Below are 16,174 nucleotides of genomic sequence, written 5' to 3'. Positions count from 1 at the left end.
GTACTCTAATTTTGTTTAATATCTCCTTGTGTGGAGCCTTATCAAAAGTTTTCTAAAAATCTAAATACATCACTTCCACTGGTCCCCCCTTATCTACTTTGCTAGTTACATCCTCAAAAAACTCCAACAGGTGCAATAAACAAGACTTCCCTTCCATAAATCCACGTTGACCCTGCCTAATCCTACCATTACTTCCCAAGTTTTTTGTTATCACATCCTTTATTATAGATTTTAGCATTTTCCTTACTCCTGATATCAAGACAAGTCTGTAGTTCCTTGTTTTCTCTCTCCCTCCTTTCCACAATAGTGGGCGCCCATTTGCTACCTTCCAATCTGCAGGAGCCATTACAATCTATAGAATTTTAAAAGATGACTACCAATGTATCTATTATTTCTATACCAACCTTTTTTAACAATCTGGGATGTAGATCATCAGGTCCAGGGATTCAATTTTTTATTAATGTCACAAGTAGGCTTACACTGCAATGAAGTTATTGTTAAATTCCTTTAGTCGCCACACTCTGTTCGGGTACACTGAGGAAGAATTTAGCATGGCCAATGTACCTAACCGGCATGTTTTTTGGACTATGGGAGGAAACTGGAGCACTCAGAGGAAAGAACATAGGAACATAAGAACTAGGAGCAGGAGCAAGCTATTTATCCCCTTGAGCCTGCTCCTCCATTCAATAAGATCATAGTTGATCTTTTCATGGACTCAGCGCCACTTACACGCCCTTCACCACAACCCTTAGTTCCTTTACTGTTCAAAATTCTATCTATCTTTGCCTTAAAAACATTCAATGAGGTAGCCTCAACTGCTTCACTGGGTAGGGAATTCCACAGATTCACAATCCTTTGGATGAAGATGCTCCTCTTCAGCTCAGTCCTAAACCTGCTCCCCCTTATTTAGAGGGTATGTCCCCTATAAACTCATGCAGACACGCATGGAGATGCACAGACAGTGACCCAAGCCAGGAATCAAACTCGGGCCCCTAGCGCAGTGAGACAACAGTGCTAACCTATTTACTGCCCCTATTTACTCTAAGTTCCATTAATTCTTATTAGGACTTTAAGTAAATTTAAAAAAGAGGTGGGCAGATTTTTAATTAGTAAGAGCGTGAGGGCTATGGTGAACGGGCAGGTAAGTGGAACTGAGGCTGAGATGAGATCAGCCATGATTGTGTTAAATGGCGAAGCAGGATTGAGGGGCTGAATGGCCTACTGTTGCTCCTAGTTCTTATGATTCTGATGAGAGTTCCCCAAGTACTTTTTAATCATTGATATTAATTTTTTACAGTTCCTTGTTTACACTAATTCCTTGATTCTCCATATTTCAGGGATACTTTTTGCATTTCCAAAGACATTCCCAAATCATTTGTTCAGTTTTCCTGCCATTTCCTTATTCCCCATTATAAATTTTCCTGTTTCTGCCCAAATTTGTATTTGCTAATCTTTTCCTTTTTACATACCTACAGAAGCTTTCACAGTCCGTTTGTGTGTTTCTCACTAGCTGACTCTCACATTATATTTTCCCTTTTCTGAATCTTTTTCTTGGTCCTTGTAATCATTCAGTGTGTGAAGAAGCTTTTCCTCATCTTTGATCCTTTTGCCAATCACCTTAAATCCGAGTCCACTGGTTTTTAACCCTTCTGTGAATGGGAAATATATTTGCTCAGCCCTAGCTCCTCCTAGATTTCGCTTCGATGTGTCACAATTTGCTGACTCAAATCTGGAGATCTGGACTTTGAATTTAAGACCATAGGAACAGCAGTAGGCCATTCAGCCCCTCGAGCCCACTCCACCATTCCATAAGATCATGGCTGCTCTATGGATTAACTCCATATTCTTGCCCTAGTCCTGTAACCCTTGATACCCCTGCTCAATAAAAATGTATCTACCTCAACCAGCATCCACCACCAAGGAAAAGAATTCCAAACCTCCACCACTCTCTATGTGTAGAAGTGTTTTCTACCATCTCTCCTGAATGGCTTGCTCCTAATTTTTATATTATGGTCTCTGGTTCTAGATCCTTTAACTTGTGGAAACAGTTTAGCCTTGTCCATCCTGTCCTTCCCTTTGCTTATTTCTGTCTCGTACTTTAAGGAGATGCCAAGTTCTGAGCCTATTTTTGATTTGATTTATTATTGTCACATGTATTAACATACGGTGAAAAGTATTGTTTCTTGCACGCTATAAAGAACAAAGAACAAAGAACAACCCAGCATGGGAAACAGACAAAGCATACCATTCATAGAGAAGGAGACGAGAGAGTGCAGAATGTAGTGTTACAGTCGTAGCTAGGGTGTAGAGAGAGATCAACTTAATGCGAGGTAAGTCCATTCAAAAGTCTGACAGCAGCAGGGAAGAAGCTGTTCTTGAGTCGGTTGATAGGTGACCTCAGGCTTTTGGATTTTTCCTGAAGGAAGAAGTGGAAGAGAGAATGTCTGGGGCATGTGGGCCCCTTAATTATGCTGGCTTCTTTGCCGAGGTAGCGGGAACTGTAGACAGAGTCAATGCATGGGAGGCTGGTTTGCGTGATGGACTGGGCTATATTCATGACATTTTGTGGTTTCTTATAATGTAGGATTTGATGTTAGATAGGTTTGGTAGATATTCCTTTAAAATTTATTTATTAGTGTCACAAGTAGGCTTACATTAACACTGCAATGAAGTAACTGTGAAAATCCCCTAGTCGCCACACTCTGGCTCCTATTCGGGTATACCAAGGGAGAATTTAGCATGGCCAATGCATCTAACCAGCACATTTTTTGGACTGTGGGAGGAAACCGGAGTACCCGGAGGAAACCCATGCAGACACAGGAAGAACATGCAGACTCTGCACAGTGACCCAAGCTGGAATTGAACCCGAGTCTCTAGCACTGTGATGCAGCAGGGTTAACCACTGTGCCACCGTGCCGCCCTGGAGTTTTGCTTAATTTTCCTTGGCAAATCTTCCTGCTATAATATGGAAGGTTGGTAATTAGCCAGAGTCCATGATCGATGAAAGGCACCCCTCACCACCTGAGAGAGACAACTGGTTGTATAAGTTGAGGGGCACTCCTCCACATCGATCATGAGACAGGGCAACGCAGGGGAGGCAGGTCTCCATCAACAATCACAGCCAGTACAGGTGTTATTAGAAACGACAGATAACCAAGTTGCTAAGTAAAGGATTGGCATAAAGGAATCTGTAAGTTTAAAAATGGAATTAATCCTATGTATTTATTTTAGATTTAATTATTGCACAGAAAGAGACCCTTTGGACATTCATCGCGGCACTGATTTAGGTCTCCTTGTAGTACTGGGTTGATATAACTCTATTTTCACCTGCTTTATCTTACCAGAGCAGATTGTCGAGGTGGTGACCGTACCTGGCTAAAGTCCCTCTGCCTGTGAAAGAACTCCGGCGGGATTCAGGTCGCCCCTTGGCCTCCATGGAGATCACTCCCTGCAGTTCAGAAGATGTGTCCTCACCTAATGAGTGAGTCCTAAGCAGACAGCAATCAGAAGCAAGGGTCAGGCTTTAGAAAATCATGTTCAAGTTCAGAATACAAGTGACACATTTTTCCTTTCTGACAGACCACCTCTCTTCAGCGAGAAGGGAATTTCCAAATCATCGCAAAGTGTGTTTGTTGTATTTTTAAGAAGTTCCTTAACCATAGAATCCCAACGAGGGCATTCAGCCCATCGACTTTGCACCAACTCTCCAGAAGAGCCTCCCACCCAAGATCTGCTCTCCGCCCTAAACCTATAACCCCACTCATTTTTTTGCATGGCTAATTCCCCTAACCTACACATCTTTGGACACTAAGAGTCAATTTGGCATGACCAATCCATCTAATCTGCACATCTTTGGACTGTGGGGGGAAACCGGAGCACCCCGAGGAAACCCAAGCAGACAGTGACCCAAGGCCAGAGGCAAACCTGGGTTCCTTGTGCTGTGAAGCAGCAATGCTAACCATTGTGCCACCATACCACCCTACTGAGGGCAGAACAATGCCAGAACATGCCACACTGAGGTCAGAACACTGAAGTGAGGCCAGATTAGTGGTGGATTCATTCACTTTCGGGTTCTGTTGTGCCATGCAATATTGAGAACCGAAACATTGGAACACATGTATTTGGTTCAATGGCAGTACCTTATGATCTTTAATATCTTGTCACCCATATGTATCGTACATTATATTCATTATTCCATGTATTTGGAATTTAACTTTGAGGAAAGTTTGAAACAGTTAGTTTTGGAAAAGAGAAGGCTTTGAGTTTTCAAGGAAATTTGAATCGGAGAAGCTTTCATAATGGCCTGCCTTTGATATTCTCATTTCAGTCCTTGTGAACTGAAATGAGGGCGGCACGGTAGCACAGTGGTTAGCACCGCTGCTTCACAGCTCCAGGGTCCTGGGTTTGATTCTTCGCTCGGGTCACTGGAGTTGGCACATTCTCCTCATGTCTGTGTGGGTTTCCTCCTACAGTCCAAAGATGTGTGGGTTAGGTTGATTGGCCATGCTAAGAAATTGCCGCTTAATGTCCAGGCTAGCGGAGGTTAGAGGAATTAGTGGGTATAATATGTAGGGATATGGAGGTAGGGCCTGGGTGGGATTGTGAAGACTCGATGGGCCAAAGGGCCTCTTTCTGCACTGTAGGGTTCTATGATTCTATGAACTGACGAAGCTGACCCTGGCAAATTATTCACCTGTACCTGGCAAATAAAAGCTCAAATGCTAGGGAATATGTTAGAATATTTTTTAATTTATACGTGGGACATGGGCATCACTGGCCGCTAGCATTTAATGCCCATCCCTAGTTGCCTTTAATGAGGACATTATAAGTAAAACGGAAAACATTTCCCTCTCCCCACCCCACATTTAGATTAACTTGTGGGCTAGGATTTTATGGTCCTTTCTGCCTGGCGGAATAATGAGGTCCCCTGAGGTATTGTATAGGGCATTGGTGAGGCCGCAGCTGGAGTACTGTGTGCAGTTTTGGGTGCCGCACCTGCGCAAGGATATTTTGGCCTTGGAGGGAATGCAGAGGAGGTTTACTAGGCTGATACCGGAGTTGAGGGGGTTGAGCTATGAGGAGAGGCTGAATAAACTAGGCTTGTACTCGTTAGAGTTTAGAAGAATGAGGGGAGATCTCATTGAGACGTATAAGATGATGAATGGGATGGATAGGATAGAGGTGGAGAGACTCTTCCCGCTCAAAAAAGACAGTAGGACTAGGGGGCACAGCCTCAAGATAAAGGGGAGGCGGTTTAGAACGGAGTTGAGGAGGAACTTCTTCACTCAAAGGGTGGTGAATCTCTGGAATTCTCTGCCCGTTGAAGTGGTGGAGGCTGCCTCGCTAAATATTTTTGAGAAGCGGGTTGATGGGTTCTTGATAAGAGAGGGGATTAAGGGTTATGGGGAGAGGGCGGGAATGTGGAACTGAGCCACGACAGATCAGCCATGATCTTATTGAATGGCGGGGCAGGCTCGAAGGGCTAGATGGCCTACTCCTGCTCCTATTTCTTATGTTCTTATGTTCTTATTAAGTTTAAGTTAAGAGGGGAAAGAATTAATGGGAACCCGAGGAGCAACTTTTTTAACACAGAGGCTGGTACATATGTGGAATGAGCTGCCAGAGGAAGTGGTTGAGGCAGGGACATTGACAACATTTAAAAGGCATTTGGATTGACACATGGATGGGAAAGGTTTAGAGGGATATGGGCCAAATGCAGGCAAATGGGGTTAGCTTAGATGGGCCTTTTTGGTCAGCATGGACCAGTTTAGGCTGAAGGGCCTGTCTCCATGCTATAGATTCTATGAAATGGTAATTTGAATGGCCCGTCACATCCACCAGGGCAGGGGCACACACCGCGGAGGGGTTGGTAATATCCTGGCTGTAGAATAAGTTACCAACCATAGCTCTTAAAAGAAATTGCATGAGCAGGGCCAAGAGATAATGTGTTTGCAAGAGAGAAAAAGGAATGCTGAGGGAGTGATTAAACAAGCTCATTGGATGTGAAGGATCCTTAGAGAATATAAAGTTGGAAACACAAAGCACTCGAACAATAAAACATGCTGAACAACTGCTGTTGCTTTTGGCAACTAGCAAACAATTTATTGTCAAGATTGCATTTTAAACGTAAAAGGTTTTCTGTTTGCTAAAGAGTGGAACCACCACCTGCAGTGCTGGGACTGGCAGTTCCATTGTGGGAGTAATGCATCCCTCTATAGTGGGTCTAATTGTTATTTGAACACCAGTATCCTTAGTAACCAATATTATTGATGGGTGAAGAAGGCAACCTTATGTGGGAGGAGGAATCGCTGGAGAGTCTGGCGATATGGGGCCACAATAGTAAGTGTTGTGGAAATGTTAATTGACCAGTCATTATCCCAACTCGTGGAAGAGATTACAAAGTCAAATGAATGTGAACACATTCTCCACTTTGCGTGGGCAGCACGGTGGCACAATGGTTAGCACTGCTGCTCCCCACCCCACTCCCAACCTGGATTCGATTCCTGGCTTGGTTCACTGTCTGTGTGGAGTTTGCACGTACTCTCTGTGTCTGTGCGGGTTTCCTCCGGGTGTTCCGGATTCCTCACAAAGACCAGAGATATGTAGGTTAGGTGGGTCCACCGTGATATGTTGTCAGAGGGACTAGCTAGTGTAAATGCATGCAGTTATTGGGATCGGGCTTGGGTGGGATTGTGGTCAGTACAGACTTGATGGACCGAATAGCCACTTTCTGTACGGTATGATTCTATGATAAAAGTGAAATTAAGGCAAAAGCAGCAAACCCAGAAAGTTATAACACCTGGAGAAAAATGGCAAAAGCTGGAATTAAAAGTCTTATGGTGACCATGAACCCATTGTTGATTATCATAAAAACCCATCTTGTTCACTAATGTCCTTTAGGGAAGGAAATCTGCAGTCCTTTCCTGGTCAGGCCTACATTTGTCTCCAGACACACAACTGTGCGCATCTGGAGTTGTTTAAATGGCCTCTGAAATGGTCTAGCAAGCCAATCAGTTCAAGGGCAATTAGGGATGGGCAACAAATGCTGGCCCAGTGGTTTATTTTGGACTTTTATCACATGGCCTCCAAGTAACACAGGAGTAGGTCATTTGACCTCTTGAGCCTATTCCACCATTACATGAGATGATAGCTCATCTGAGACCCAACTGCATAAACCCTCCTTTGTTCCACGTCTTTTAACGGACAGAGGCATAGGTGCAGGAGCAGGCCACTCAGCCCCTCGAGCTTGCTCTAACATTCAACTAGATCATCCATCTCAATGCCATTTTACTGTACTATCCCCATAACCCTTGATATCTTTACTATCGAGCAATAAATCTCCATCCAGTATATGTTCAATCAGTGAGCCTCCACAACCCTCTGGTTAGAGAATGCCAAAGATTCAATACCCTCTGAGTGGAGAAATTCCTACTCTCCTCAGTCTTAAATGGCCTACCTCTTATTCTGAGACTGTGAGACTTGGTTCCAGACTATGCAACCAACGGAAATGTTCTTCCTCCATCTGGCCTGTCGAGCCCTTTCAATAAGGTCACTTCTCATTCTTCTAGACTCTAGAGAATACGGGCCCAATCTCCTCAATCTCTCCCCATAAATCAAGCCCACCATCCCAGGAATTAGCCTGGTGAACAAAGGGAGATGATGGCCTAGTGGTATTATCGCTAGACTACTAATCCAGAAACTCAGCTAATGTTCTGGGGACCTGGGTTCGAATCCCTCTACAGCAGATGACGGAATTTGAATTCCATAAAAAATATCTGGAGTTATTGTTGATTGTCAGGAAAAACCCACTGGTTCGCTAATTTAGGGCAGGAAATCTGCTGTACTCACCTGGTCTGGCCTACATGTGATTCCAGAGCCACAGCAATGTGGTTGATCCTCAACTGCCCTTGGGCCATGAGAATAGGCAATAAATGCTGGCCCACCAGAGACACCCATGTCCCGTGAATGAGTAAAATGGCAGTTGGTGGAATTTGAATTCAATAAGAAATACCTGGAGTTAAGAATCTATAGATGACGACGAAACCATTGGCAGTTGTCAGAAAACCCATCTGGTTCAATAATTTAGGGAAAGAGATCTGCTGTCCTCGCCTGGTCTGGCCTACTCATGACTCCAGAGCCACAGCAATGTGGTCGACTCTGAACTGTCCTTTGAAATGCAAGCCACTCAGTTCAAGGGCAACTAGGGATGGGCAATAAATGCTGGCCATCCAGCAATGCCACATCCCACAAATGAATAAAAAAAGTATGTAGCACTTGATGGAAAATATATTCTTCCTTTAGCAAAGAGAGCAAAACCGATCATAAAACTCACCAAGGCTCTCTACAACTGCAGAAAGACCTATTTACTCAAAGTACTTCTGGTTAACAACAATCTATTAATCTCAGATTTAAAATTAACAATTGATCTAACATCAGTTGAGAGTTGCGGGAGAAAGTTGCAAATTTCCACCACCCATTTTGCGTAGATGCACTTCTTCATTTCACTCGTAAGAGGTCTGGCTCCAACTTTTAGACCCTGGCCCCTGGTCCTAGACTCCCTGAAAGCTGCAAAAGTACTTTCTCTCTATCTACCTTACCTGTTCCCCTTAGTAGCTTGATATCTTTGATCTGATCACCCTCTCAACCTTCTACATTCCAAGAAATTCAATTGTGTAATCTTTCTAATTTAACCCTGTCCTGTAGCTCAAAGGGCAACTCACTTCTCCGCATTTTCAGGACTCTCCCCACTTAGCACTCGAGTTCACATCTAATATATAACACATCACAATAGTGGCTTGTTCGTTTGGACAGTGAATCAGCACTAGAGCGCAGTCTTGAAGTTACAGCCTCACGATAGAGAGAGATTGAACAGTTTAGCCCTGTACAGTCTGGAATTTAGAAGAATGAGGGGAGATCAAATTGAGTATGCAAGATGATAAAAGGAATGGATAAGGGAGACATGGAGCAGATGCTTCTCCTTGTGGGCATTCTAGGATGAGAGGTTGTAATCTTAGGATAAGGGGTAGCAAATTTAAAACAGAGTTGAAGGGAAACTACTTCTCCCAAAAGGTTGTGAAACTGTGGAATTTGCCCCCCCAAAGTATGGTGAATGCTGGGACAATGAGTAAATTGAAGGAGGAGTTAGACACATTTTTAACTGGTAATGAGTTGAAGGGTTATGGGGAGAAGACAGGAAAATGGGGATGAGGAGCATATCAGCCATGATCGAATGGTGGAGCGGATTCAATGGGCCAAATGGCCTAATTCTGTTCCTGTATCTAATGAACTTATGAGAAGAAAGCATCAAATGTTTTACCTAGAATTGCTGTAAACAGCAACCACATATCTCCCAAACTAAGTACAAACATCTTCCTGCAGCCAGGATTTTCCAGCTCCCACATGGCAGGTTATCTGGTTCCGCCAGTGGCCATTTGTGCTCCTCACCAGCTGAGCCACCAAGGAACTTGCCATCGGCGGGACTGGAAGATCCTGCTGCAGGCAGGGCTGGAAGATCTGGGCCATAGTCTTGACTTTCTAATTTCCTTCTATTTTTGCAACAATAAAGGTGATTTATGTGTAAAGCTGTGATAAGTCATTGAGTCATAGAATCAAAGAGAATTACAGCAGAGAAACAGGCCCTTCGGCCCAAGTGGTCTATGCCGATCATAGTGCCCTCCTAGCTAGTCCCAGTTGCCCGTGTATGACCCATATCCCTCTAGTCCTTTCCCATCTATCCAAATGCATTTTAAATGTAGCTATTGTACTTGCCTCAACCTGGTTTCTCTGATATTGAACTGGCTAAAGAAACTTCTAGTAAAGCTCATTTTGTGTTGTGCATGGCGAAAAAGATACGTAGAACATAGAACAGAACAGCACAATACAGGCCCTTCGGCCCTCGATGTTGTGCCAAGCTTTGTCTGAATCCAAGATCAAGCTATCCCAGTCCCTATCATTCTGGTAAGGAACATATTATCCACAGTCTTTTGGACTTCTGTGCAGCCTATTAAACAAGAAAATTGACTGGAGACAGAGTTAACTTATGTTACCTGGCATTTTCCCATTGTGTACATTAGGCTGTGGTATGAATATGTTGAACATTGGAACTTCCAAAGCGGTGTTCAGTACCTGCTGTTGCCGTTTTCTATTCTCTCGAGTTCATTGTCGTTATTCCTGACTGAGAGTCTGTGAATGGATGGGTACGACTGTTGGGTGCTAATTGTAGCCATTTCTCACACAGCACAAGGTTAATCCGCACCTGGTAAAGAGGTGGAGCCATCATCAGATCAATGCATTTCTGTGCATGCTGAACTGTTAACAAGAAATGGCAGTATTTGCACGGAAATAGGACTGTCAAACACGTAACCATTGTCAGTCTCAAACAAGAAACTTACTTGTTGTCATACAAGCACATTTGCAAAAAACTTTTTTTCCCCCAATCCTTCCAGCACTGCCTCTAGTCGGGTTGAAAGAGCAGAGAAGCAACCTGCTCCAAGGTTGGTAATGGTCATGTTGACGTCATCGCCAACTTCATCTTTTAACCAACATCCCACTAAGCCATAGAATCATAGAGTCCCTACCATTCAGCCAATTGAGTGTGCCCCAACAACAATCCCACTCAGACCCGTAACCCCATGTATTTATCCTACTACGCCCCCTGGCAATTTAGCATGGCCAATCAATCTAACCTGCATACCTTTGGACTGTGGGAGGAAACTGGATCACCAAGAGGAATCCGAGCAGGGGAGAAGGTACAAATTCCATATAGTCACCCAAGGTTCAGAACTGAATAAGGTCCCTGGTGTTGTGAGGCAGCAGTGCTAACCACTGTGCCGCTCTGGTTCGAGTGATGATGTGATTCTACTTGGCTGGTCCAGACCATCCAAGTAACTCAAGGGTGGATTAATTTACTGCTAAATTGATCATGACATCATTTAGTCCCTTAAAATATAGCCAGAGTGAATTTATCTTTTGAATTTACCTCCAGGGTACACCATAGAAAGCATTCTTTCTGGTTGTATCACAGTTTGACATCGCTCCTGCTCTGACCAACACTGCAAGAAACTACAACGGGTTGTGAATGAAGCCCAATCCATCACACAAACCAGCCTCCCATCCATTGACACTGTCTGCAACTCCTGCTGCCTTGGCATAATTAAGGACCCCATGCTCTGCAGACATTCTCCCTTCCACCTTCTTCCTTTGGGAAAAAAATACCAAGGTCTGAGGACACGTACCAACCAACTCAAGATCAGCTTCTTCCCTGCTGCTATCAGACTTCTGTATGGACTTACCACACATTAAGTTGATCTATCTCTTCACCCCAGCTATAACCATAACACTATATTCTGCACCCTATCCTTTTCTTCTCGATGAGCGGTATGTCTTGTTTATGTAGAGGGCAAGAAACAATACTTTTCACTGCATGCTAATAAATGTGACAACAATGAATCAAATCAAATCAAAAAGAATGCACTACAGAAATTCATTAAGGCTTTTTCAAAAACACCTTCCTAATTCATTACAGCCAACAAGGTCAAGGACAGTAGGCACATGGGAACGCTGTCTACATGCTCTCCTGTAAGTCACTCACTTCCTAGTTTAGAAATATATCATCATTCCTTCCCTGTTGCTGTGTGAAATTTCTTGAATTCCCTTCCTATCAGCACTGAGTGTGTGCCTACACCACATGGATTGCAAGCGGTTCAAGATGGTGATTCCAAGGGCAACTGGGGATGAGTAAAAAGTACTGGCCTTTCCAGCAACAGCATTGAATGGGTATAAAAACAAAATGCAGGATCATGCTCTGCAGAAATAGCTATTACTCCTGTCCCTATAACAGTCACTATATTCCGAAATAACTCACTGGGCAGAATCTCATCCAAGTAATGGGGGTCTCACTGGCAGTTGAGCCAATGAGTGCCTGGGGAAGGCCCACCATACAAAGTGCCTATCAAGCCTTAGCCCAGGATTAAGGATCTTTTGCACGTTCTCCCCATGTCTGTGTGGGCTTCCTCTGGGTGCTCTGGTTTCCTCCAGGTGTGGGTTGGGTTGATTGGCAATGCTAAATTGCCTCTTAACATTAGGGGGAACTAGCAGGGTAAGTACGTGGGGTTATTGCGATAGGGCCTGGGTGGGATTGTGCAAGCCTGTTGGGCTGAATGGCCTCCTTCTGCACTGTAGGGATTCTATGAATCCTGGGGACCCATTGATCTTTGAATTCCAGCTGCATTTGAGTGAGGCCGGTGAGTGTGTACATTCTCCAGGCAGGAAAAACATTCATAAGCCTTCGCACCATGAATTTAAACAGGTCAAGGAGGGAAGAAGACAAGGTCCATTCCCAATACCCCCTCGCTCAATTAAATGCCCCCTTGCCACCTCACTGATGGGGTGGGGAGGACATCAAATTCTATCCATTGTGTGAATTACTTGAGATATTTATGTGGCAAAATGTTATTTCTTTTTCTTTCTTGGATTTCAACCCTGGCCCTGTGCTAACCCTTACCATGTCTCTCATCTACGCCAACGACATAAAGCCGGCCTTTGTCAATAGATTAAATTTAATATAAAAGGGTCAATGGAGATATTACTTTTTTTTTTAAGTTGCACCTTTTTTTTTAGGTGTCTGGGCTTCTCACTCCCAACATTTCCCCGACCCATCTTCCCACCACTTCAGAGCACCATCTTATTTGCTACTTGTTTCCAAGCCCTGGTTGACCAAGAAACCTCATTCTTATCTCTGCTTCACCAGTTGAACCTCCCTGTCAATAATTACTTAGATATTCTGTCCCGGGCATGGAAAGCTGAATAATCCAGGAAGCAGCAGAGATCCATGTGGTTGATGTTCTCCAGTACATTCTCCTGCCCAGAATTATGATGAGAGATTGATAAAACAGCCAGACATTGTAAGAATTAATTTATTCACGCATCTTGTCATACAAAGTAAGTATAATTGTGTTAATAGGGCAAACATTATAACTCTTTTTTTTGATTAGAAGGGCACTAACAAGTGTTAACAATCATCAGTCTATTCCAGATTCTGTCAGCTACTCCAAATATCATTACTCTTATAACAAGTGCCCTTATAATAGATAATAATGGAAATATTGCCTTAGTAAATCAACAAATGCAGAAAAAATACATGGCTTCACAGTTTCCAGGATTGAAAACTGCTGTAATAACTGAAGGCAAACTACAGTAAGTTTCCAATCAGTGAATCACAGTGAATCCCTACAGTGCAGAAAGAGAACATTTGGCCCATCGAGTCTGCACCGACTCTCTGGCACAGCACCAGGACCTCTCCCTGGCCCTGTTCCCTGTAACCCTACACATTCTACCATAGCTCATTCATCTAACCTATACAGCTAGGGACACTAAGGGGCAATTTAGCATGGCCATTCCACTTAACCTGCACATCTTCGGACTGTGGGAGGAAACCAGAGCACCCGGAGGAAACCCACGCAGACACGGGGAGAATGTGTAGACTCCACACAGACAGTGACCCAAGATTGGAATTGACCCTAGATCCCTGGTGCTATGAGGTAGCAGTGCTATCCACTGTGCCACCGTACCGCATATGCACCACACATATGACATAGTATGGAATTCTAGTCTAATGAATCGGTTCTCATCCAGTCCTAACACATGAAATGAGTGTTTCCGAATAATTCATATGTCTTCTTGTCTTGCTGTCTGATACTGCCCCATCCTTTTCCATCGTCGGCCCATGAACTGATGTAATCTGAAACCAACTTAATGTGAATGGGATCAAAGCCAAAATTACTATTCCTCCATTCCACGGTGCAGTAATTAACACATCAACATCCTTCTAAAACACTTCCCTTTTCTTTAATATCACACTGAAATTTTTATTTATTTTAGTTCTTGTCAGGTAGCAGCCAATGCTCAGTTAATAGCACTCTTTCCTCTGAGACAGGATCGGGTCCCACTTCAGGACACAAAGAACAAAAATCAAAGTTGACACTCCAGTGTAGTACTGAGATGAGATGTTAAGCTGAGGTCCAGCCTGTCCTCTCAAATAGGTATAAAAGATATAATGGCACTATTTCAAAGCAAAACAGGGGAGCCATCCCCAGTGTCCTTACTAATCATAGAATCCCTACAGTGAAGAATGAGCCCATCGAGTCTGCACCAACATTAATACCACCCAGGCCATGTTCCTGTAACCCCACATATTTACCCTGCTAAACCCCCTGACACTAAGGGGCAATTTAGCATGGCCAATCAACCCAATCTGCACATCTATGAGCATCTGAAGATTCTTTGAGAACATTACATGCGCAGTGATCAATGGGGAATCTATGGATGTGGTGTATCTGGATTTCCAGAAGGCATTTGGAAGGTGCTGCACCAAAGGCTACTGCAAAAAATAATAGTGCACGTTGCTATGGGTAATGTTTCAGCACGGAAAGAGGATTGGTTAACTAACAGAAAGCAAAGAGTTGGGGGGAAATGGGTGTTTTTCTAGTTGGCAATCAGTGACTAGTGATGTGCCTCAAGGATCAGTGTTGGGACCACATTTGTTTACGATTTACATTGATGATTTGGAGTTGGGGGTCAAGTGTAGTGTGTCAAAATTCCCAGATGACACTAAGATGAGTGGCAGAGCATAGTATGCAGAGGGCGGCACGGTAGCACAGTGGTTAGCACTGCTGCTTCACAGCTTCAGGGACCTGGGTTCGATTCCTGGCTCAGGTCACTGTGTGGAGTTTGCATGTTCTCCTCATGTCTACGTGGGTTTCCTCCGGGTCTTCCGGTTTCCTCCCACAGTCCAAAGATGTGCGGGTTAGGTTGATTGGCCATGCTAAAATTGTCCCTTAGTGTCCTAAAATGCTTAGGTTAGAGGGATTAGTGGGTAATAATATGTAGGGATATGGGGGTAGGCCCTGGGTGGGATTGTGGTTGGTGCAGACTCGATGGGCCAAAGGGCCTCTTTCTGCATTGTAGGGTTCTATGATTCTATGAGAATGCTGAAAGTCTGGAGAGAGATATTGATAGTTTGAGTGGGCAAGGGTCTGGCAGATGGAATACAACGTTGGTAAATGTGAGGTCATCCATTTTGGTAGGAATAACAGCAAAATGGACTATTATTTAAAAGGTAAAAAAAATTGCTGCTGTGCATGAATCACAAAAGTTGGTTTGCAGGAGCAGCAGGTAATTAAGATGACAAATGGAATTTTGCTAGTGGGATGGAGTTTAAAAACTGCAAGATTATGTTGTAGCTGTATAAGGTGCCACACCTGGAGTACTGTGTACAGTTTTGGTCCCCTTATTTGAGAAAGAATATACTGGCACTGGAGGGGGTACAGAGGCAATTCACTAGGTTGAATCTGGAGTTGAGAGGGTTGGCTTATGAAGAGAGATTGAGTAGTCTGGGACTATACGCATTGGAATTAAGAAGAACGAGGGGAGATCTTATAGAAACATATAAGATTATGAAGAGAATAGATAAGATAGAAGCAGGGAAGTTGTTTCCACTGGTGGGTGAAACTAGAAGTAGGGGGCATGGCCTCAAAATAAAGAGGAGCAGATTTAGGACTGAGTTGAGGAGTTATGAATCTGTGGAATTCTCTGCCCAGTGAAGCAGTTGAGGCTACCTCATTGAATGTCTTTAAGGCAAGGATAGATAAATTTTTGAACAGCAAAGGAATTAAGGCTTATGGTGAGTGGGCGGGTAAGTGGAGCTGAGTCCACGAAAGGATCAACCACGAGCTTATTGAATGGCGGAGCAGCCTCGAGAGGCCAGATGGCCTACTCCTGCTCCTATGTTATCTTTTGACTGTGGGAGGAAACTGGAACATCCGGGGGAAACCCAAGCAGCACGGGGAGAATGTGCAGACTCTGCACAGACAGTGATCTAAGCCGGGAATCGAACCTGGGTCCCTGGTGCTGTGAGACAGCAGTGCTAACCACTATGTCATGTACCTCCCAGACAAGTTATCTGGGCACTGCTGTTTATTGGAGCTTGCTATGTGGAATTTAGCTGCTGTTTTTCTACAACAGTAATTACAATTCAAAACTAATTAGTCAGCTGTAAAGCACTACAGTCATGAAGGGAACTTCACATATGCCAATATTTATTTTCCTTGGACAATAATTAGATGAATTAATAGCTGAATAAATCTATTTTATTCCCGTTATTTACAGTTTAGACTTG

General features: G+C 43.8%; 1 protein-coding gene across 1 annotated transcript in view; it reads right to left on the bottom strand.

Annotated features, from left to right (window-relative positions):
- The window catches only part of cnga3a (cyclic nucleotide gated channel subunit alpha 3a), a 66,858-nt gene that overhangs the window by 35,111 nt on the left and 15,573 nt on the right, over positions 1-16,174 (bottom strand). The window contains exons 2-3 of the mRNA XM_080197599.1: positions 10,126-10,255; positions 3,372-3,488 (exon numbers count right to left, since the gene is read on the bottom strand). Coding sequence (XP_080053725.1) covers positions 3,372-3,488; positions 10,126-10,226 — 218 coding nt within the window. The 5' untranslated portion in view covers positions 10,227-10,255. The remainder of the gene's footprint in view (positions 1-3,371; positions 3,489-10,125; positions 10,256-16,174) is intronic.

This window comes from Carcharhinus amblyrhynchos, chromosome 10, assembly GCF_965287045.1.
Source record: "Carcharhinus amblyrhynchos chromosome 10, sCarAmb.v2.hapA, whole genome shotgun sequence".
NCBI classification, from domain to species: domain Eukaryota; kingdom Metazoa; phylum Chordata; class Chondrichthyes; order Carcharhiniformes; family Carcharhinidae; genus Carcharhinus; species Carcharhinus amblyrhynchos.
Note: the sequence above shows the minus strand (reverse complement) of the source record. Positions and strands in the feature narration are given on the sequence as shown.